Raw genomic sequence first — 24,368 nt, forward strand, 5'->3', positions numbered from 1 at the left:
GCCAGAAAGCCAAGAGAGCCAAATTTAGGTAGACTCAAGTTCAGCATGTGCCATTTTCAACAGATATATAGCCATGCAGCAGAACTGGTCTTGCCAGGGAAGAAAGAAATTACTGGCAAAATATGAGAAGTGATTTCCATCCTGTTTTTAAGGCCTTGTCTTCCCAGTCTACTGAGGAACCCCTTTACATCTCAAACTCTACAGTTCTCCTGTCTCCAGCCCTAGCACATTCAATCCTTTCCATAAATGCACTGCTGATTCAGAGGGAGAATACAGTGCCATGTCTCCACTGTCAGCCATAAGGACAGCAGAAAAAACTGCACTCAGATGAACGACAAGGGGTTATTTACCAGACTGTTGGTCAGCAAAGCCAAGACTAAAGGTCATCTTGTTTCTCAGGGGCACCCATGCTTAAACACCAGAATATAACATAACATCTTATTCCCTAAACAAAAGTATTAGAAAAACACAGCTAGGGGAAACGATAGTCATGAGCAGGGCTGAGAAATGTGCTGCAGATGACAGATGGTTAATCTGTTACCGCAACTGCAACTCTTCCCATTCCTGCTAGCCAGTCTGTGATGCAGCGTAGTAACTCCTGAAAATACTCACTCTGGAGAATGAGATCCTGCAGTTTTTTGTTTTAGCCACTTAGCCAGAACACTATGCAAGGGCATATAACTATTAGCTTAAGGTCTAGCTTGCTCTAGCAGGTATTCTTCTTTCTTTTTCATAACACACAGGAGAACTGAAAGGGTTGGAGGTGTTTCTTTACCAGCCACATCTGATTTTCATTTTTGTCTTTTTTTTCTGGAATACTAGATGAACAGTGGGATATATAAAAAAAAAAACCCCACAAGAGACTTCTGCATGACAAGCTGAAAAGAATAAGCAGATCAATCTTCAATCCTAAATTAAGTAGGCTTGAAAACAAACAACAAACTGGGAGATTCCTAAGAGAGAATTTAGGAGTTTTTTAAAGAATCTACATCACTCCTGTTCCTGTCATTTGGAACTCAGAAAGGAAGCCTGCAACAGTGCTATACATTTTAAAAAGGTTCAGCCACGTAAATTCTAGGATTGGAAACCAGTATTTTTAACTATCTTTTAACTGCACCACAGGCAACACAAGACTTATATTTCAGTGTTACTGAAATAAATTGTGCTATTTTATTTTTCAAAATCCTACTCTCACCTTTATGTCTCCAAAACTACCTTTCTACTCTACCCACACATCATAAGAATTATTTTTTCTTCCTTAAATTACCATTATCTTTATCCAAATTAAAATCCGATGAGTTCTTCCTGCTTTCCTTCAACCCTCCTTCTCTAGCTCTGTGTTGGCTCCACAGAAAGACCTTCAGTTAGAAGTAATTCCTATTAGCTGGGAATTACCTTCACTAACCTCTGGCTCTTTGTCATTCTATGAAAGATTATTTTCAAGTACAAGAAAGCAAAAAAGGATTTTACCCAGGAAAGCAAGTCTTCCCCAATTTGGCCAATAACAAAACTCTCGTTCCTTTTTCGGACAGCTTTCATCTGATCGTTCAATGCAACTTAAAAAAAAAAAATTAAATTTCATTAGTACTGCTCAAATTGTTTGCTTAATTTTCAGCATTTATTTTAAAATAAAAGCTACTTTAGGAAAAGAGTAGATTTGCAATAATTTCAATTAAATTAAAAAAAAAGTGTCCTGCAACATAATAAATTCAGCAGAATATCTAAGAAAATGTTATATAACTCCTTTGCACTTATGTCTCACCTGTCTTCAAATGACCCCTAAGAACCTTTCTGGTCTTATCTTTTCTGAGGCTCAGTATCACTGCCCTTTGAAAAACACAGCAATAATGTAGAACACACTTGCATAAAATTATACAAGTGATTATTCAGCGGCAGAGCTGAAATTCTGATTCTGAACAGTACTTTCTCTAAACAAGTAGGGAGGGCCACCTTTCAAAACCAGCTGCAAGACACCATTCTTTCCACATTTGTTTTCATATTCTCTTCAACAACAGTTGTAATGCTTTGAAAGTTGACCCATAAAGACCAGTCATCAAAGCATTGCTCCTTGCGCCAAAGCATGAATCAGCACAAGAGAGTCTGTGCACAGAGATAAGAAAAAGCAAGTATCTGAAACACTGGACACATGCATTCTTTATCAAAATATCTTTGTAAAACAGAAATGGAAAAACTACGTGCAAATGGAAGAACAGCGGTATGTATTCTTTTTCACCTGAAGTGTTGTACGAGGTTGCCTCTTGTTTCAGGGTCACTTGCTTAAATTTTTCAGATATTTGTATCCAGAATTTCAGCTGAGACTACAAAGCTGAAAGGCACCTCAGCTGCTCTTACCATGAAGCCCAAGGATATCCTCCAGATTCGAAAAGATTTTCCGTTTGTCACTGGAGTTCAGGATCCCTTCCCGGGTGACACGCTGGTAGAAGACATTATGCAGAACCTTCAGCGTGCGGACATGAGCTCTCTCGGTGTAAAACAATTCTGAAGAGAGAGGGGAAAGCAGGACTGTAACTATCTACTTAAAAAGGTGTGGCAACGTGGATCCAAATGTGAAGCAAACAGAATTCAGAAGTATGAACTTACAGAATTCTCCCTCATCAACACCTCCCTTGCTGGCCCATATCCCAGCTTGCTCCAGAATGGAGCCATGCTCTGCTGCATTTCTATGTTTGAGTGAACAGAGAAGCCAATTGATTTGTGACTTGTAATTTATTCCAAACAAACAGTGAGCTCTTAGCAGCTCATACAGGCACACAGAGTGTTCTGCAGGATTGTAAGATCTGAAATTGAGACGAAGCTTTGAAGATGAAGTTTGGTAGTAGCTTTCCATTTGCATCAAGTGCTTTCCAATGGTCTAGACAGCGCCTCTTGCTTTCTTTTACAGAACGTGATATTGCAAACTGGCCTTTCAGTGTCAAACTACTTAATATTGTTTATTTCTTCACCAAGGACTGGATCAGTTTCATCTCATGATATTTTTCAGTAACAAGTACAAGTTTCACACACACGAACTCTGCAAATCAGAAGTAATACATGGCCACTACTTTGAGCAGATCAGTGAAGAAAGACCTAGTTTTAAGAACTTCACAGCTCCAGAGGACAGGTTTCAACTTTGTGCTTAGTGAGCTAGGAAAAAATATCCATCTCACCATTAATTACTTCTTGGCGCTTGATTTCATAGGGTTTCAGCCCCATCAACACTTCTCGGCTCACAAGTTGCTGCCAGTTGGGAGGGTCCATGTCCATGTCAAAATCATATAGCTCATCTTCACTTTGTACATCTGTGAAACCAACACTGTCCATCCTAACATGAAAAAATATGTCAGATACTTCCCCTTTTAGGCACAGATGTATGGGAGAAAGAAGAGAAAAATCTAAGTATTTGTATCTCAGTTGTAAAGCATTATGAATATGCTCTCCATAACAGCTGGAGGCTGTTAGATATCTAAACCTATAGGCACATTTTCTAATTTTGCCCTTTACAGAACTAAGAGAAAGTATCTGTTCTTACAGTATTTCCATAACCCTCCTTTTAATGATATAGATAAAATAATTTGAAGTCAAATATCATGCTGGTGAAAGGGCAGAATACAATTTCTTTCCTCCATCTATCTGCAGACACAGAGCTAACAGCAATACACAGATTTAAAAAGAAAATGTGGAAATCTCAACTCCCTAACCCATCAATTCAAATCAGTAGATACAACAATCACTATATTTCACGCATAGATCAAAGGGCTTATCTGCATATGATTCACTCCACCTGTCCTATATACAGATGCCAGTGTCTCATTTCTTATATGCGTTATTTAAGAAAAGGAAAGATCATGCAGACAATTGTACTGGCTCAGAACAATGAACACTACTGCATTCTACTTCATAACCTATTAAAATCTAAACAAATTCAGCGAAGTTCAAACATTTATAAGCATACTCACTTGCGAAAAGGCTTTGGTGTTCCCATGTCAACCATTCTGAAAAAAATGAAAGAAATTAGTAGGGAAGCTTATGCAAGAATTTCAACCCAATCAGACATTCAGCATAACTTCAGAGTAAAGGCCTAACCTCCCAACTAGAACATTTTGTTCATATGTCAGCCTCACCCTCCTGATACACATTTTTCTAGTACTACCATAGCAGCAGACACAGACCAGCATTTCCTACTTCTACCAATAATGTTTAACAAAATGATGTCACTAATAGTTTTATGGATGAAGCTTCAACAGCCATTGTCACATCAACTCTCTTCCAAGGCTCAAGCAAGCAGGGCACCATAGTTACCTCTCTGATTCTCCCTCCTCCTCCTGCAAGTTTTCCAAAGGAGATGGGAATTCAAAGGTATTATTAGGTGTGCGGGGTGTGCCATCCGTACAGTCATTAGCAGGTGGAGCTTCTCCAGTCTGCTTCAAACCTAGACAGAGACCGTACCAAATTAGAGTACATAAGAGAACTTCACAGCCTCATTTCAGCTTAGAGTTGGAGGAACTGAATTCCTAGGTTGGTAAGAAAAATCTCAAGTGACAAATGTTTCCAGATGACACTGACTTGTGCTTACAAAAGCAGGCACTTGAGACTGGGTTTTTTTCCCTGTTAGATGATCCAATGCCACAGTGATAGATAGAACCCACGTAACAACAATTTCTGCTCTGATAAGATTTCCTAATTTGAACCAGAGACTAAGTCAGAAAAGATGACTAAGGCAAGGAAGATCATGTCTAATGACAAAAACATTTCCTAATTTGTTAAGTTTGTTGCATCAGAACTGTGCTTTGCATATCCCATTCACAACACAATCTTTAATCATTCCTCTTTACTAGTATCATCCTACCTGTTTCGCTGTCCTTGCTTCCCTCTGGAGAGGAAAAGGGACCCATTGCCAAAGGAGACATCGGGTTGGCAGCTGGGTATGGCGCATCTGTTCCATCACTGGAGGACCCACTCTGGCGCATCTTGCTAGAATCTGGTGGCTCTGGGCTAACAGAAGATGCTGTAGGTAAGTGCTTTGGGTGGCGGGGCTTCTGCATTTCCATGGCTCTGCCAACTAAACAAACATAGAGCAATTATATTGCTGAAAAAGTTTTTACCTGTTTTCAGCGATGAAGAGAGGAAGCATTTCAGGACAAAATTAGGTTTGTGTGTCTTCAAAAACATGTTTTAAAATCAAGAAGTTTACTGAGTATTCTTAGCATGGATTTTTAAAAGACAGCAAAGACTTTATCTGGCTTTCAGACTAATAGTTAGGGAACATATATTTCCTTGTCTGACATACTTGCACTACTATCATGTCGACTTGGTCTCCTTGGTGGGCCCAGAATATTAGGAAAGCCTCTTCTCTTTCCTTTTTCCTCTCCTTCTTTCTCTTTCTTGATACTTTGCTGCCGTTAACATAAAAAAAAAAAAAGCAAAGCAAACAGATCACTCATTTCTTCAAATTCAGTTATTTACTGAGATATTGACTAATTCTTTAAAACTGCAGGAGTTTGGTACAAGAGAATTTTATTTCTAACAAGTTACTGAGAGGTCAACATCCTGCAGCATCAGAGGCAAAGACAGCCTACAGACAGACTATGAGGTGTGCATAACAGGGTTAGCAGCAGGGAGACACACATCTGTTATAAGCAAAAACTCACACACCCTGGTTTTTACTTAGCAGGAGCTAGAAACCACTCTCCTCCCTAGGGTAAGAGACCAATTTACAGCGACCAGTAGCACCTTGTTTCGCTAAGGCACATCATCTTGTGACTCCAAACCTCCACAAGCATACAGACTCTAATCTGGGAGAGAGAAATACAACTTATCTTACCACTTCAGAAAGGTTGCAAACACTTGATCTAACCTTTTCACACTGTCAGTGCAGAACTGCTCGTAACAGTCTTGACATTTCAAAGGAAGATGGAACGCTGATGAAAATAAGTAGCTACTGTGACCAGATACACCCCCGTATGTGGGAGACGACTGAACACACCCACAGAGATGGAGTTTTGGTGGAAAAATTCATTATATAACTGGGATAGTGTGGGAGGCAGGAAGAGTACCTTTCCTGCATCATGAAGCATGAGGTTTTGGGCAAGGTTTGCAAGAAGAAAACTAAAGTATGCAGGCCAAGAGCCTGATTAGCCTTAATGACATCCTCAAGTGATTCAAGGTTGTATTGTATGAAACATTTCTCACCCAGAGTTTTAATAAGGCTAGAACTGTGAAAAACAAGTAGAATTCAGGCACACAGATAAAGGAAGAAAGAAGGCAACTCATTTCTAATTCACGTGTCTGAAAACATATGTAGAACCCAATTTCAACTGTTAGGTTTTCTGTGCAGCTCAGTAATCCCAGATCCTCTTGATGCTGCAATAAAGACTGTAAAATCATACCAACTTTGAATGTGTCATGCAAAAGTGGAATCTGAATTCTAATGATGCACCCATGCTGGGCAGTTTTAAACAAATGCACTCTGGCCACAGCACTACTACCTTGATCTTTGGCAAGAAACCAATACGGCCACGCTTCTGCTCCAGGTTCCGAGGTTCTTTAACTTTGACTCCCAGGTGTTTCATGTAAGTAAGAATCACATACTGCATTGTGGAACTGCCAAGTATATACAAAAAAAAAAAGAAGATGGAGGATAAGGAGAAATGTATTGGGGAAAACGTATTTTGTCAAGAAAATGAAAAAGGTCAAATGCAAAGGTTCTATTGAGAAAGTAACCATTTTTAGATTAAAAGAACTTGGCATCTCTATTTTTTTAATATGAAATGAACTATCACAGACAACAGGACAGACTCAGCCAGTACCAGAATTTGCCCCCTTGTAAACAAAAGATGGAATATATAAAAGGTGTACCAGCTTAGGAGGTAAAAACAGAATTTTGAGAATTACATAGAAGGTCCTAAAATGATAAACTAAATACATATTTGAAGTCACATTATAGTTTTGATTTATGGTAAGAATAAGTAACAGTAAAAGCTATGGTTGCTGTAAAGAGTCCAGTAAAAGCTACCCAGACAGTTGAATACATACAAACTGAACAAGGCAAGGCACATTAAGAAAATAAATGTTAGACCAGATGGAAACATGTACAAAACAAAACCAAAAGAAACATGAACTCTCAACAACAGTAACTTTTTCAGATCTGAAACAGAGGCAATGAACTTCAGAACAAGAAGAGGTTGAGAGCAAGAGGTTGATGCTCTGAATTCAAATTATGCCAAGGGATTTAGAAAATTAATTTCTGGCTAGCGCCAGCAGAGGGCTGTCTTGTTCTGCTCAGCAGAACACAAGAGCCAGCACTGGGGTTCTTACTTCACAGACTAAGCCCACACAACTTCCATTACCTCTTGTCTTCTTCCAAAGGCTGAGATGTCATCCTAAAAACAAGAAAGACTTTTAAAAAGAAACTCGAAAACCAATTAACACCCAGTCATATGCACCACAGCATCAGCAGTTGTGTTCAAAGTGTCCTTTAGAGTGTTAGAAAGTCGGGGGGGGGGGGGGAGGGGGAGTAAACAAAAATGAAGGTTCAGCTGAGAAAATTGGATTCAGCTCACATTAAAAGAAAAAATAGATTCTGAACCTATAAGTTTCTACAACCCAAAAAAAGGACTCTGATCTAATAATGCACAAGCTGACAACGAGCGCATTAACTCTGCTATTTGAACAGTAGCCTCCTTGAAAAGATACATGGACTTTACCTAACTATTGCTTACTTTTGGCTATCATTATTCAAACATACATTGATAGCAAACAGGGGAAGTAATGTAAACATAGTGATTTCAGATTGCTTCTAGTTCCTAATTCCTTGCTCTGCTGTTGTCAGGTTCAGAATAGAACCTTTTTACCTGCCCAGTTATACTTGCTGTTACTCACAAGACTTCCTCGATTTTAGCAATAATCTGCTCTGCACATGCTCTTTCCTTCTCCACTGCATTTCGGTCACGAACCCTTTCTGCATCCAGCTTGGTCAGCTCTCCTTCTGCCAGGGTCAATCCCATACTACGTTTCTGCCTAAAAAATGGGGAGAGGGAAGCATCACTTGAAATTGAATACCGACCTGTAACAAGGAAAAGCAACCTCTTGACATTCAGAATGTCAAACAGGTTTCATTATCGGTTTCTGTATGAAAATGGAGAAGCCATGACATTTCTCCATAACATTTGCATGCACTGTAAAACATAGCTAAGATAGCCTTTGGAGGGATAAAGTTCTATAATATTTATCAAGACAGGCAGCCATTGCAAGGGTCAAGAAAAAGTAGTTACTCTTTTTGCAGCATCCCAGGTTGTGTATTTGAAGCATATACTTGAATTGAGACATTTTTAGGTAGAAGTCCATTATTGAACACTTGTCTTGGTGTAATGTCTCATGTTGGCACAGAGCTCTTATGACTCCACATGAAAGGGAATGTTAATTATCAAATTCTACTAAATGCCCATGACAGCTTTCTACAGTGGATTATTCTGTGCCCAAAGGGGAGAGAGAAGGAAAAAAGGACAAAAAGAAAAAAAAAAAAAAAGATATAAGCTGATTATAAACACAATCAGTAAGAAGGATTTATATAACATCACCTAAGTAAAAATATTCTGAAAATGCCTCAAATAGCTTCAAGGAATGAAGAATCCAAGTTCTAAAATTGATCTTGCAACTGGTAATTTGCAACACAGTGTCAAAGAACATTCACGGATTGATCACAGGGTGACCCTGGAGGCCCTCTCCAGTGGTATCTTCCTATTCGGTCCCAGATGAATTACTATGTCCCTCGAGTTTGGACTTCCCCTGTATTGGACGTGTTGACCGAGGGCAGGTATGAATTAAACAAAAACTACACAGACAACTGTTGTTACCTGAAATCCTCCAGATTCCTTTGAACTTCTGGACAGACTTTATCTTGCATAGTTTGTATAAACTGGCGATGAAGCTCTTCAGGAAGGAGTTCTGGCCTTCGTCTGTCTGTAAGTCAGAAGAGAAAAGTTAATAGATTATTCTTTTGAGAACAGTCCTCTCCACCTTAGAATAAAGTCACTCGTGTATACTTTAACCCACCCTAGAGTACCCTTTTGTCTTTCACTCGCTGATAATACCAACTTCAGTGCATTAAGTGTAAGCAGCTTTGGTCACATCCACTATCATCTAAAAAATGTACATGCCAATGTGGCCAATGCTTCCCACCACTTATGCATGTATCAGAGCACACATTATGCCCTCCCCAAGAAACATAAGAAGTATTTATTTGTCTCTCCCTGTAACACGTAACATGTATGTTTGAAGTAACCCCAAGTGCATTTCAGAAACTTGCTTGGACTGCCTCAGACAGTAGAAACTGCAGAAATAGATACCCAAGGCAAGAGGACCCTACCTAGTTCTAAGGAGATTTCATCTGGAACTTGAACTTTTAGATTCTGCAAAAGAAAAGAAAGGCTGGGAGAAAATACACAACACACACCACCCCAATAATGCTTACATATCACAAAATTATTTCTCCTATTAGACAACACATTCACCATGATTTATTGTGTTACCAGGCATCTGAGGCTATCCACCATTCATTTTGCCATATTCACTGGTAACACTTAAACAAAAAAACGGTTTATTTTGAAGGACTTAAATAACTCCTTAGGTTTTTCCAGTTCAGGAGAGTGGAGAAAAGTAAAAGTCAACTTGCTAGATATGCTTGAAAATGAGAGAAATGACTGGAACCTACTGCAGCTCGGTCCAAGAAGAACTGGTAAAACTCAAGGAAGACACGCCGAGTCTCTTTGGAGTTGGTCTGCTTGTACAAGTCTGTGTAAAGGTAGCACAACTGTGGGAAATAGGAGGGGAAGAAATGAAGTGATACCATGAGAACTCTTCTAACATCCCTAAGTCCAAGTTTCCTTTAAAATATTTCATGGAATTCAGCACTGCTAGATTGAAACTCTGGGGGGAGAGGGGGGGAGACCTTCCCCATAGACAAATAATCTCACCACCTTAGGGTGGAATGAAGTGCTTTCAAGAGCTAAATACATTTAGCTGTTTACAAATAAGTAAGGGAGAAACAGTTCTCTTCGTGCTTCTCTTCATTTATCTGAAATACTCTTGTGCCTACACAGGATCTGCATTTCTCTCCTTGCCGATCCAGCTATGTCACTGACAGTGCTACACAAGAACAAGGAGATCCTGATACACTCTGGTTAAGACTACCAATATGGGCCAGGGAAACAATTCCAGAACTTCTTACCAATGCTGCAGGGTCAAACTGGGACACCACATGATGCAGAAGAACAGCCAGGTGAGCTGGGCGAGATTTCAGGAGCTCAATGTTTTGGAAACAGCTGCATTGTCCGTTAATCTGTAGAGATACATGGAAACTATTTGAATAATTCAAGACAGCTACTGTGAGAAAAACCAAGAAGCTTTGTTCCAACACCTTAATTCCTTATTTGTTTAATTAAAATAAAACCTGATCAATTCCAGAACCTTTGCAATGCCATTTTAACATCCCAGGAAGAGCTTACAATAGGAGCACTTCTTTTAAATACTCTCCTGAACACTGAGTACAATATAATGAAATATAATTCAGAGCAAAAGACAGCTAAAATAACTCAGAATAAATATGTCAAAAACCATGGCAGCTATACTGCTGTGACAGTAATGCAGAACTTCGTGGAAACTAAATAAGCAAAAGAAAATGAAACAAGGCAAATTAATTTCTAGAAAGCTTGAAGTTATGAGGAGAAAGAAAGAGTAACAGAAAGAATCAAAGATGGCATATTGTCATAAACTCTCCAAATGTCTTTACTTGGCCAGATCAGCCATAGCAGGAACCACATTCTCCAATTCTTAATTCAACACAAAGAACCGCTCAATAAAAACAAGTCATGGAGAACTTGTAGTTTAGACACAGAGGAACAGAGTTTTGGTCGAGGGGGAAAAGTGGCGGCTGAGGCTAAAAGTCATTCCCACCTGCTCCTGTTCAGTGTCAAAGTCATCATCCTCTGCTCCAATGATCTGAGGCCCCAAGCGGGATAAAGGACTTCCAACACTGGACTGGGAATCCTGGCGTGAGTTGGAAGCAAGGAAAGAGAAGGGGAAGGAAGGGAAGAAATGTACAGTGCTATTACTCTGTTGGCACAGTAAACCTTCTTTACCAAGTTAGAGATGTTACTATCATTTTTATTTTCCTTCTCAAAACTCAGTGGAAACCCATGTGTCTTTACTCAACCTTATCCAAGTCTGCAGTTACGAGATCCCCTTACAAATGCTTCTCCCAAGTTGCAAGCATTCAGAAACATTAAATCAGATGATCCAAAACCAACTGCATCATCTACAGACATGAGCACATGTGCATGTGGCACATGACAAATGCCATCTTAGTACAAATGAAGAAATATGACTTTGGAAAGTCAAGCAGATGAAGAAAAAATACTTCAGAAGTCATCTTAAGGAAGATAATACTACATTCAGATAGGTATGCACTTCCTACTATATTCCCCTTTTACCTACTCTTGAGGCTATCCGTGATAACGCCAGCCTCATAATGACTAAATATCCTAAAGAAAAGATTGTTTCATCTACTGCTGGACTCAAGGAATAAAATATGTGCAACTGCACTACGAATTTTAGGTCCAGCTGTTTTACTGCTGAGTATATATTTCTCGCCTCTAAATGGGCCTGCTCTTAAGCTCCATAAACATTTACTCAGCCAATTGACTTCCCCTGCACGATTTGAATTGCATTTTGCTTTCTAAAGCAAAGTTTATGCATGCTCCGTCTAGAAAGTGGGGGGGAAAACAGCAAGATTTTAATGGGCCCATTACAGAAGATGCTGTTGAGACACTTTGTGTTTTATACTCACAGTATCTTGAACCTCAGTCTTTTCTGGGCTCTCATCTGGATAAATCCGCTCCTTCAAGCCACTGCGAGGACTCTGGGAAAAAAGGAAGTTCAGTTCTGGTAAGTACCAGCAAATCCAGGAAAATGAGAACTGCACACTAAGTTTTTCAGCTGCAACAGCCAAAACTTCTCCTTTTTCGCAGAGTGAGCTGTTCGACAGCTGAGGTATGAACAACCAAACTACAATGTGTGACTTACATGCACAGTTTAAAACCAAAAAACCAAAAAACCAAAAAACCAAAAAACCAAAAAACCACCACCAAACCCAACCAAAACCCAACCAAACGCAGAAGCAGTTTCAGTAAGAAAGCTAGCGACATTGAATAAGAGCAGAGCTGTAAAATCTACTAGTGCACCTGTCCTTAGCTTTCTCTTAGCTCTCTCCACCTCTTCTGACAGTTTATGTAGTACCCATGTTGCTAGCTCTCTGACTAGGCCCTTTTCTCAACATCCCCTCTGAAAATGGGGCTCCCAGCAATGGGGTCAGTAAGCTGGGTGTAGTCTCACCAGTGCCCAGCAGAAGGGGCTAGTAACTTCCCTCCACCTGCTGGCAATCCTCTTTTTCGTATAGCCTAGTAGACACTTGGCTTTATTTGCAAAAAGCACATGCTGTTGGCTCATTTTCAGTAAAAGACGTGTCCACAATAACAGCCCGGTCTTCTCAGCTAGGCTACTACTCAGCCTGTTGGTTTCCAGCCTGTATTGATGCATGGAGTTATTTCACGCCAGCTGTAGAACTCTGGACTTCTTGTTAAACTTCAAGACATTTCTTTCACCTCCAATCCTTAAGTTTCTCAGGGTCGCTTTGGATTGAAAAGCTTGAATGTTTGGTGTGTCAGTCACCTCCAGTGATCAAACACCATCCACAATACTGACAAGATTAAGCTTATCAGGAAGATAGCTATGAATTTTGTTCTGTGTTTATTCTATACAAACATGGGGGATATTTAGTCAGATTTGGAGTGGGAGGAAGAATGTTTTAAAATAGAGTCATATATGTTCACATTTTGGAGGCATATCTGACCCACCTTCGTTTCACTCCCAACTGCTAGTACAAATTTAGCTTCCACAACAAACTTAGGCCAACACCCAAGTACAGAGTCTCAATTCCTCTGCACTAATTAGATAGTGACTTAATTAAGGATTAGGTGCTAAGGCACTCCAACAGAGAGACCATACAAGCACACAGATTGATAACTAATGAGTGAACAGACTAAGAGCATTTACTGTTGGCAATAATTGAAGCTTATTTGGTAGAAGCAAGGCTCCTCCGCACTTTCATGGCAATTTGCCCACTGACTGGATTCTGAGTCACAGCTACTGCAATTGGAACATTACCATACCCTTAAAGGATGCTCTAATTGGCATCTCTGAGTTCTGAGAAAGATGCTGGCATCCATCTTTCTTTGCCTGGTCACAGGGATTGTGCCAGGAAAATCTAATCCTGGATAAAAACCCAAAACCCACACTATTTCTTTCCCCATCCCTAACGAAAGTCCAATATAGTATGTTTCCTCAGGGAAATATTTTTGGTGTGTACTGAGAAGCCTATTCTAGCAATACATAGTGTTACAGAGTACATATGTATGATACACAGGACAACACAAACATGAAGAGTCTCCACAAGAAAACCAAGTCCAAAAGGTATAGAAGCAAAGACATGGAGCTGTTCAAGACTCACATCAGCAATGTCGCTGTTTGGTCGGGAAGGGCTGTCACCACTGTAATCCAGTTTGCTCACACAATCCCCACTCTCTGCCTCTGCTTCACTGATCTGCAACGATTCCGTCACAGACCTGGAGGACAAGACTCCGTCCTAAAAAGATAAAGTGAGTTGGGAGGGGAGACAGCACAGAGCAAGTAGAATATTTCAAGAAACAATCCTTAAACATTAGCTGTTTCAAAACCCAGTTAGTTCACATTATTTATAAAACTTTCTTCATCTATCTAGAAAAGGCTGCAATGTTTTTCTAAGAGAAGACACCAAGTTTTCAGGACTTATTATATTATATTAACATTATAAGCAGAGGGAAAAGGGGAAAAATAATACCACCTACTTTTTTTTTTTCTTCCCAAAAGCAAAAGCAAAACTGTTTCAAGCTTCCAGTTATTCATTCTCGATTGTAAGAATGACTTCGCAGGTTTCTTTTAAGTTGTATTGACAGACAGACTAATAAACACATCATAGTTTGCACTTACCGTTTTAAAAGGAGTTTTTCACAGATTATTTGAATAACCATTGTAATGTCTACTTCATATACTGACATTGCACTGTATTGCTTGACAGCCTCTGCAAGCCTAATTACAAGTCTCAACTCTAGAGGGTGCAATTTGCCTCTACAAGCACAAAAGAGCATGGCAGGGAACGCCTGCTTGCCCAGAATACTATCATCCCCGAAGAATTTTCACCTGGAACACACCACAGAGAAGCCTGACAGATTCTGTTACCTGAGCACAGCCTGTGGCTTTGGACAACTGCTCTTGCAGCTGAGGAATATGCTTCTTTGTCTCCTGTATCTCTTTGAGCAGTCGTGTGGTAGGTGATCGGCTATACTCTTCCTGCAGAGACTGAAAAATAATTTCACGAGCTTTCACTCAATATCTCCTCAATGTCCAAGCTTTGAACTACAACCTACTACTAATCTTCATTCCATTACACATTTTAAATAATAAACAGCACATCGGCACACCTACCAAGTAGATGCTACAGAATGTCCATTTTATATAGCTCTCCTCTCTCTCGTGTGCCATATGAAAATAGAACTCTAAAGATTTATTGAAATCTCTCAGTAAGAGTCAAAGATGCTTACTTGACCACGGATTAGATCAGATTGATGGATATGTACATTTCCACTTAAGAAAGCTCCCACAAACTTTTTCTTACTCTGCCAAGGATTAAAAATTCAAAAGCTGGTAAGTAAGAGTGACTAGAGCTCTGGTGTTAGGCCAGTATATAGAAAAGCTAAGGTAAAACCCAAGCTATGCAAGGCAATGTTGAAGATGCTGCTAAGTAGTGATTCAACAACCAATCTTTGTATTGACATCATACTTTCCTCCCCCCTCTCAAACTCCTGCAACTCCAGTACCTGCAGCCGCTCCTGCTCCTTCTGTAGCATCTTTCTCAAAATCTCCACCTTCTGGTTGTGGACAATATTATTCTCCTCCTAGAAAATATGAAAAGATTAAGGGTCGGTTTTTTGGTGGAGCTGGGAAGAAATATAAGGAAAATGGATATGCCCACTTTTCATCTACTTCTTAAACATGGGCTCTGAAAAGCCCCACAAGAAGCAATTCAAGTTTCTAAATCTTATCCTATGCATTCTTTCCTACTTTTGAACACAGCTATCAACAGTAAAAAAAAAAAGAAAAAAGACAGACCAGAAGTGTTTGCTTATTTACTTTCCCTACTCTTCTTTGCCACATGCCTGCACACCTTAAAATCCACTTTTTAATAGAAGTTACAGCATGACTGACTTGGACCAGACAACATATAAACTCACATCATGCAAACTGCAGTGTATCTTAAAGACAACCTGTGAATAACCCCTCAACTGTATTTGTATTACCTCAGATGGGACTAGATGTTTTTACTTGCAAAATGTTTTTCCCCATGTGATTAAATGCCCACTGGGTGGCAGGATAAATATTACAATTCCAATTTGTGATTTGTGCAAGCAGCACAAAACAATTCAAGAAAAAAATACGTGACTACATTTCTTCCACTGCTATGGTGGTTCTTTGGAAAGAGACCTTTAAATCTTACCCCCACAAGCACTGGGCTAGTAATCCTTTCTGCATTTCCTGATGTGCCAGGTGAATGGGGAGATGTCATGATGGGAGACATATGCCCAAATGCTGCCAGATCCACTTCAGAATCAGCTAATGGAATCTGGGGCGACCCCGGTGGGCGCCCCTGAACAGTGAGAGCTACATAGGAACCCGCTGCAGGGAGAACAAGAACAATTCACATTTCAGACACACTTTCAGATTTCTATAGTTGCTGTTCCTCTGGTTGCCATCTTGCCCTAGAGACAAAACTTAGACCATTCTGCACCCATTTGTTCTTCAAACCAGAGAACCTGAGAGCACTGTCAGCTCTGTTTTAGAGATGTCTGTTTAAATTTCAGGTAATCCAAAAACTGTCATGATAATCACCCTTAATAAAAACACACAATCCAATTTCTAGTCTATCAGGTTGCATTTACAGTATACATATGCTCATGCCACTAAATCAACTGTGCTAGGGTGGAAGGAACCACTACCACTTTCTTCCTTGTCCAAGAATATCAACCAAGATGACACTTCCTTTAGAAATGCCAGTACTTTGCAAGCATCATACAGTAATCTACGTTAAGAGTGCCTGAATAGCTATGGTATTTGAGGTGGAATCAAAAGATGGGAACACACGTAGGCAAGGTTTGATGGTAACTTCAAACATCAAGCTAAGGAGAAACTGCAGAAGCAGGTATCAGCTCAAGTCCGAGATTTCAAAACTACCCCAACTTCCTTTCAGCGTTTCATACACACCCTTTATCGCTCAGCATGGGGCATGGTTAGACCTTGTCCTTGTCACCTAATAGCTGAATCAGTCGTTGGTCCTTTAAAATTATACCTTTCATGCTTTAAAGGAGCACAGTGACAAAAACAGTGACCTGCCTTTACTTACACTTGATCAGCTTTACCACCTCCAAATGGTTTGAGTGTGTTACAAGAGTGCCATTCACCTGGGGGTAGGGAGGAAGAGAAAGTTAACAGTGTTTAGCTACTGATTTCCAACCAAAGGTACCCACACACTATACAATAAGCACATAGAATGAGGAACAGTATTTTCTTTCCCCCACCCTGATCTCCATTACTATGTCTTTCAAGACACTAACAGATAAACAATTTATCCTTCTAACAGTTTCTCAGTAAGCAGAGTTCTGCAAAAAGAAAACTATACACACATAACAAAGAAATCCAAGCAACCAACGAGGAAAAAAAAAAGAAAAAAAAAAAGGCAGTAAGCAATCCACTCTGACTGGGCAGAAAAAAAATTAGGGTAGCTAATTTAATTCACTAATTTAAATGCCTAGTTGAAGTTCCAGCTCTGTGTCAGTAGCTGCTGTAGCACAACCATCATTTTGCAACAATAGTTCAGACAGTCTTTTTAGTTACTGACTTGATCTCTTTCTTAGTTGTTGAGACTAAAAGAGGACATGGATCTCGGGCAGTTAGGGGAAAAACAATAATCCAAGAAGAATATTTATTTACAGGTACTTATTAATAACTCTTCATTCCTTCTCTCCCCTGCCACTTCTGTTTTTATTGTACATGTGATACTTGAGCCTTGTAGGATGCTGAACTTGCCCATAAAGTTCTGAAATGAGAGTGGTCTCCACAACAAAATTAACATTCAGCAGTGGGCTTTCAGTGGTTACTGTTTCAGTATCCCCAGGACACAGAAACTTAGACCATTCCTCTATCCCACAGGCAAACGCAAACATCGCAGAAGACATATCAGTAACATTCTTTCAGGGAAAGAGCTCATTTAATACAAAGGATCCACTTCTCTGATGATTTGAATGCCCTTACCTTGATAATTCTATCACCTGTTTGCACTCCAGCCCGCATGGCTGCTCCATCTAGAGAGGCAAGAAATCATTTAGTTCTAATTTCAATAGAACCATTCAAAGCTAAAATAGTTTAAGCACTTCTGCAGTTCCACACAAAGCTACTTCCCGCACTCATGCAAGCTTCCTCTGTCTCTATCAGATTAAAATATCTGAGTATCTAGAGCAGTTCTGTTCTCATTTTGCAGTGGACATATCAAGCCACAATCCCACCACATTTCAAGGAGTCATTTACTTCCTTTCAGATGCAAGACATCAGTTTCCAAATACATCAGACACTGAGGAGGCAATTTGCTGCATCCCAATGGTGCAACGCCCTTTGTCCTTGCACATCTATTCCAAAGCTACAGCCATCCCACCTGTGAGGAAGGCATTTGGAGTTTTCTCCTCCAGCTCATACCAATGTTTCTTTGATTCACATGAAAACCCTCTAGGCTGCTCTCTGGCTAGCACATTTAGCAAGTCTGCTTACCTTCTTTGACGGACTGCACGAAGACTGGATTGTCTCCGCTGACTGTCAGCCCAAATCCGTTTTCATCCCGTTGGATAACAACACACCGTTGAACAAGACCTGCATAAGAAATGTGGGGAAAGGGCAGAAGAAAGAGGAGAGAAATACAAAGAGACACATGCTAGGCATCAGTCCAAAACCTTATCCTCCTAGATAATCACAGAGCACTGAAAGAAACTGGTACAGCACAACAGAGGGAAAAATATATGAGAGACAGAAACAGGGCATCAGTCCAGAAACAGATAGGAATGTCAAGACAGGTCAAGCTTATTGCTTCGGTTACACAAAACAGAGATATACAACAGCAGAGATGCAGACAGCTCTGACACATCAGACACAACTTGAGGTAAAAGCAGCTTTTAAAGAGCAGCAGCTATGTACATGAACCAATGAGCACAATTTCCCTTTGTCTGTATTAATAGTTCTTCAAAGTACGGTAGAGGGCTGTCATGTTCCAGTACACATCAAAACCACCAAACGACTTCTACAATCCACTCTAAAAAGTAAGTCACAAATCTCTCGGACTAACATCAGCAGGTTGGACTAAAACAGATTCATTGATCAGGAGTTCTCCCAATTGTCAGCAAAAATCTCAACTCGGGGCACCTTCTGTTTCAGATGAGAATATCACACAGAACCAGAACAGCAGCAGTAATGAAATACAAGCCATACTTGCTACACTGAACAAGACTTCTGAAATCAAGACCATGCTTCCCCCTGAGCTACTGAAGTACAGGGGCAAAATCCCAGGAGATGCAAGTTGGAATCTGTTCCTCCTTTAACTTGCTGTGTGACATCAAAGGCAACTTGTTTTGTTTCCCGGTGTTAGGATTACTCAGTATAACGTGAACACAAATACTGTTGCAGAGATAAATGTACTTAGTAGGTGCAGCATTTTGAAAAACCGTAATGTTGTGTATGTCTATTGTTCACTTGAAAACAAAATAAGGGAAAAACAAAACAAAGCAATAGTCCTGACATATTCATTGCAGACCACTTTCCTAGGAGCATCCGCAAAAAGCCTACCACAATGAAGGTATCCAGAAAAGTGACTTTAGGAACTCTGCAAAATGCTTCACGGATGTTCTTTTATTTACCCAGCAGAAACTACTAGCTACTAAACATCACTGTTATTTCTAACAGCTTGCTTTGCTTCTTCATTTCTAAAGCCTTTCATTCTTACACCAGCATCTTGAGAAAGAATTGGAGTTCTCCACAATCAGATACCAGAATTGTAGCAGTTTCATTTAGTATGGAGGGAGCAAAGGGAATTATGAAGATGCTGTCCCAGCAAGACTCTCTTTTCTGGAATAATTTTTAAGGAATGAATTGCAACAGAGTGTGGAGTCATACCCATATCTTCAATTACTCTCGCACCACTAGAGCTCCTTTCACTTCTCTGGAGCAACTCCTAATGGAAATGAGGAGCCTCAAGTGAAAATACTGTCTGCCCAGTCAGCCCTGTTCTCCTTGAGTGTGGCATATTGAAAATGGGCGTGGGAGTAGTAGAAAAGAGGTTGCATTCCAGCACTTCTGCAGCAGTCTGGTCACAGTATCATATCCCATTAACTCGCCTTCTGCTGATAAAGTAGAAGCAAGTTATGCCATACACAGCGATCTGCAGTAAGTTGATGGAATGGATGCAAGGTGAGAGCAGACAAGAGGAAAAAAACCCACCACCTTTCACACCCTCTTTATATGGTTAAGTGAAAGAACATGCCTCTCCCTTTTGTACCTCCCATTTTTCTATATGGCCAAGCTTCTTTAAGTCTCACTTCGCAAGAATGATGCCCCAGGGTGGGGTGTGGGAAAGGGAACATATGCTATTTCATAAAAACAGCTCATTTTAAACCCCGCTGCCAGACGTACAGGTTTTATGAGTAAGACACTAACTAATCTTTTGACTCATAAGAACTGTCCTTGTTTAAAGTCACAGTATAGCCCTGTGTACCTGTTGCTCTTCCACTGAATTTCTTTCTTTTCCAGAACCAATAACCCTTAGATCTACTGATAAGCTTTCTCCTTGAATGAACCTGATGCCAAAGCAGAGGCAATGCAGTAGGAGATGCAACATAAACTGACCTTACAGAGTGCAATTTAAGTTCCAAGAATAATCAAGTTAAACTGTTTCACACCACAAGTCTCAATTTCATCCAAGACCACCTTTTAATTTTAGAATGGGGAGGCAACTGAAATTAGGACAACTCCAACCCAAATTAGTCTGTAATTGCTTTTTCCCTGCATTTGTTTCCTTCAGGCAAGAAGCAGGCACTTAACCCTTCTCCTAAACACAATATAAAAGGCTGGAACAAAGTCTGTATAGGCCAGCTGAGAGATACTGTCCTTGACGGAGATACACAACAGCTTTATAGTGGTTTTAATGATGTTATCTGGAAGTTTTCTGAAGATAACACTGTTACCTGCAGAACTAGATCAGCTTTGATAGCACTCCCTGTCTGAACCAGGTAGGCTAAAGAGAGCAACATTCAAGTGCTCTCTTGTACTCTGCAAGGGAAAATTAGCAAAGAACCTCCCCAAATCTGTCATTTGCTCACTTTTGTTCTTTAAGCAAAATACATTCAATTTGAAATCTGCTTAGTGGTGGAATTTTAAGACCAGAGCAGCAATGTTTTCATAACCCACGTCTTGTACCTTGAACACCTCATTAGACACTCTGGAATGGACTGAAAGGAAAGCCACAAACCACTGAGAGCCCAATGACACGCAACGTAAAGTTTTCTATAGCTGTTACTGTCATGCCTGGACATCACAAGTACATACAGGAACTCTTACATTAAATTACTAACTAAACCAACTTCACCCACTTTAATTAAAGTTTATGAGATTGGGGCAACACTGAAGAGTCCATATTAGCAAGTGGCAATCAGCTTTTCATTCACCTTTTTTGCTTTTGTGTTCCAATTCTTAGCATTCCCTGGATGAAAATCATGAGTCGTTCATTTTGAAATATCTTATCATGCTATTTCACTTTTTCCAGCTGAAGCTTAGTAAAGATTACAAGGTCAACAGAACTCATAATTGATAGTACTCAAAATCAAATCAATAATAATCTTATTCCCACGTTTGCTTTCACGTGACAGTATCTTGATGGCATGAAATGAGGAGACTTCACTGTAACTATGCTTTAAGTACACAAAATCAGACTACATGTTCATATCTTGAGTGGATTCATAAAATTCTGTGGAGAAAAAAAGTCTTAAAAATCCTTTTTCATCCTCATGCATATGATAATTCCCCAAACTCATTGGTATAGCCTCAAGCCAAGAGTACAGTAAAGCAGCTAACCATGTGCTGTAGTTAAAGAGGTTTAAGATTAGAAGTAAAAGCAGTTAGAAATTACCAGTCTCACAAAAAAGGAATTGCAAGAAAAGCCAAGACGATCAACTCTTCAATAGGTGGCACTATTGCCTCTGCGACGTCGTGGCTCAGTTCAACCCCTTACAAGTATGCCTTTTGGATAACAGGGAAGGGTAAAGTCCAAACTTCTCAAGGTCACTGACACACCGTGGTAAAAATGATTGTCTCAAACAGTCTTGCCAGATACATTTTGTCTGTCCAAGAGCTTCTCTAGTGAAGAGATCACTTACCTTCTTCTCTTCTAGACATCCTAAATATTTGGAAGTTACTCAATTTGGAAGTTCTTAGCAGTGCATAACAAATAGAGCAGGGGTTCATTCTAAAAACCTGACTCACTAGAGAGCATGGAGACATGAATTACTTCTCCCATAATACAACGTAGCCTCTCCTCTGATCAAACTGTGTGGGACATGGCATGGAAGGAGACTTGTGAACTATAACCTCCCTGGAGGCATGAGGCCACAATGGGAAAATGCAATATAACATAGTGATTTGAAATGAATCATTCAATAAACAAAAACAAACTCCTTGGGGTTTTGAGAACGTCCAAATGTTTCACTTCATTTGGGAAGCTTTATTTCTGCAAAATATTTTCAGAAACGCTGCTCCACAAAATAAATAAAACTATCAGCTCTTATAAAGAAAATTTCTCATAGGATGGAATTCTGAATTTCACTTAGTCCTAGTTATTACTGTGATCTTCATACCAAATGCCATATTATCAGCATTCTTCAGATTCTTCCACTAACCTGGCAACAGAAGTCATGTAAAGTCAGTGTAAAAACTATATTGTTTGAAATTAGCGCAGTGTATAGTGTCTTGATAAAACTGTTAATAACAATGGCAGTGAATACCATTCATAAAACAAGACTGGGAAACCTTTCCAGAAAAAAAAAGAACCATGTATTTTAACCATGATAAATAGGACTATCTGCTCCCATAGCAACGATACATTCAACCCCTGTGGTCGAGTGCCCCTTGCACTCACAGCTGTTTCTGGCTATTATAAGGGTAGTGATGAGGGGCTCCCGAGAGTCCTTTCAAGAGTCGGGGAAAATGGTGGCCACAACATAAAGACACAAAGTTGACAAGAACTCGAGAAACAAACCAGGAAAAGCAAGTTCAACTTAAAAACATCTGAACAGGGGTGAAGTCTGAGGTTTCAAAACAAAAAGATTTTAAAACCTTTCCCAGAGTTGGTGAGCACATGTGAACGAGTATGTATATGGTCTAGTCTAATATTTGGGCCAGAAACTGATCATTACTAAATAAAAAGGAAGATATCTTTGGAGAGCAAGCAAGTCATGGGGAAAAGGGAAGAGCAACTGATATCTCACCTACCACCCTGAAAGCTGATTTCAATTTTAAGTTCATTTAAGAGACAAGAATTCTACTTCAAGAATCAGCTATCAGGTATTGTGGGAGGTTATGGCACTAATTAGTAAAATTATAACATATCTGAAACTTACACTCCATCTCTCTCCTGATCATCTAGATTTTGTTGAATACACAGATATGAGATGGTTGGATTTATGGAAGAAAACATCTCACTAAGTTTCATGTCGCTATAGATCAACTTCTGTATATCAGAACAATTTCCCTACCTAACCACTCTGCCCCCCCCCCCCCCGCCAAGCCACTCATATACTTCAAGCAATTCTGGTCTCTTGCCCCTTAATTAAGAATTTTGAGAGATAAGAACAAATAAATACACAAAAGCCACACCTCCTCTTCCTGTTGTCATTCAAGACTTTTCTATTATTCACTTTCCAATGGCTAGCCAAAGAAAGAGCCAGCTACCATCCAGTCACCATCGAGAAAAATATCAGTGCAGTATTTCTACTTGTAGGTTTTTAAATAGTTTGGTCCCATCCAAAGCAAACAGCAGACTTCTCTACACATACCACAGAACCTGGGAAAAGTAGAGGGTAGAGACAAAAGGCAGGGCAATGTCCAACACAGTAAAGGCCACTGGAAAGGAAGGATGAGGGGAAACTGCTCCCATAGATACTGGACATGGATAGAGCATCTGCAGGAAACTTCGGGGGAAGTAAAAGCTTACGTTTGGAAGTTATGTTTCTTTCTGCCATACATGAAAAACCAGGACACTGTACAGACTGAAGTAGGAGTATAAACACAGATACATTCCATCAAGCATACCAAATGTTTCCTGTAATTAACCTACAATAGTTTGACAGCACCTCCAGTATATTACGGGTAAGCAGCATTAGGCAAAAATTAATGCAGTTTCAAGACATAGGGATCAAGTCAGTCCATGCTGTCACTAACCAGCATCTATCTGGCAAGGAGAAGAACTGGTCAAGGCTTCCACGCAAGCTCATCAGAAGCATCATCCCAAAATATATGCTTTTCAAGCAGGCCATTTCCCTGTTCATTCTCTGACCATGGGAGGAAGACAAAGAAGCTGCAGCAAGCCAGGTCTCCCTAAGACAAGTTTCCAGCTCTACTGAAGCAAATCAAGGCACTCTCAAAACGTGTTTACAGTTTCTGAGGAACATGACCATCATCTTACTTTTTTTGTTTTGTTTTCAAAGAAAAGCATGTGATTCAAAATTCCAGGGAAAGTTAAGAGATCTCATCTTCACAGAAGGAACAGATCACACCTCCCTAAACTGCACCAACTGAAGGGCTTTTGCTAACATGCCTATGTTGGTTTAAAAGGAACTCTTCAAGGTTGGTGTTTTGGGGGGTTGGGGTTTTTTTTTGCTTTTATTTTTCAAATGTTCCTTACAATCAGAGCTATGACAGCATCATTTTGTATTACATAGGTGGTTTAAGAAGTTGGATCACAGCCATTAACACCTGGCAGTTTTATTCTAGTGGAATGATAAAGCTGATACTGGAAGAGTCAGTGCATCTGTCCAAAAGCCCACAGCAGGTTATGTAGCAAGCAATTTTCTCAACTGAGAAGAATCAGAAAGTATCACAGACTGTTTTAATCATCAAGAAAAAAAATGGGAAAGGAA

At 39.9% G+C, this 24,368-nt stretch overlaps 1 protein-coding gene across 3 annotated transcripts in view; it reads right to left on the reverse strand.

Annotated features, from left to right (window-relative positions):
* Positions 1–24,368, reverse strand: part of ARHGEF12 (Rho guanine nucleotide exchange factor 12) — a 75,559-nt gene that overhangs the window by 18,865 nt on the left and 32,326 nt on the right. For 2 of the 3 annotated variants that reach the window (XM_075035025.1, XM_075035024.1), the window contains 23 exons: positions 17,965–18,063; positions 17,455–17,504; positions 16,547–16,604; positions 15,644–15,822; positions 14,967–15,044; positions 14,329–14,448; positions 13,562–13,696; positions 11,843–11,914; positions 10,951–11,043; positions 10,226–10,336; positions 9,710–9,808; positions 9,365–9,407; positions 8,853–8,958; positions 7,879–8,016; positions 7,347–7,379; positions 6,486–6,600; positions 5,288–5,393; positions 4,847–5,059; positions 4,300–4,429; positions 3,957–3,992; positions 3,168–3,322; positions 2,353–2,499; positions 1,471–1,556 (listed from right to left, as the gene is read on the reverse strand). In XM_075035025.1, coding sequence (XP_074891126.1) covers positions 1,471–1,556; positions 2,353–2,499; positions 3,168–3,322; positions 3,957–3,992; positions 4,300–4,429; positions 4,847–5,059; positions 5,288–5,393; positions 6,486–6,600; positions 7,347–7,379; positions 7,879–8,016; positions 8,853–8,958; positions 9,365–9,407; positions 9,710–9,808; positions 10,226–10,336; positions 10,951–11,043; positions 11,843–11,914; positions 13,562–13,696; positions 14,329–14,448; positions 14,967–15,044; positions 15,644–15,822; positions 16,547–16,604; positions 17,455–17,493 — 2,292 coding nt within the window. In that variant the 5' untranslated portion in view covers positions 17,494–17,504; positions 17,965–18,063. Of the gene's footprint in view, positions 1–1,470; positions 1,557–2,352; positions 2,500–3,167; positions 3,323–3,956; positions 3,993–4,299; positions 4,430–4,846; positions 5,060–5,287; positions 5,394–6,482; positions 6,601–7,346; positions 7,380–7,878; positions 8,017–8,852; positions 8,959–9,364; positions 9,408–9,709; positions 9,809–10,225; positions 10,337–10,950; positions 11,044–11,842; positions 11,915–13,561; positions 13,697–14,328; positions 14,449–14,966; positions 15,045–15,643; positions 15,823–16,546; positions 16,605–17,454; positions 17,505–17,964; positions 18,064–24,368 lie in introns of all 3 variants that reach the window. The other variant, XM_075035026.1, reaches the window with a different exon arrangement.

Source organism: Buteo buteo, chromosome 9 (assembly GCF_964188355.1).
Source record: "Buteo buteo chromosome 9, bButBut1.hap1.1, whole genome shotgun sequence".
In the NCBI taxonomy this organism is placed as follows: Eukaryota; Metazoa; Chordata; class Aves; order Accipitriformes; family Accipitridae; genus Buteo; species Buteo buteo.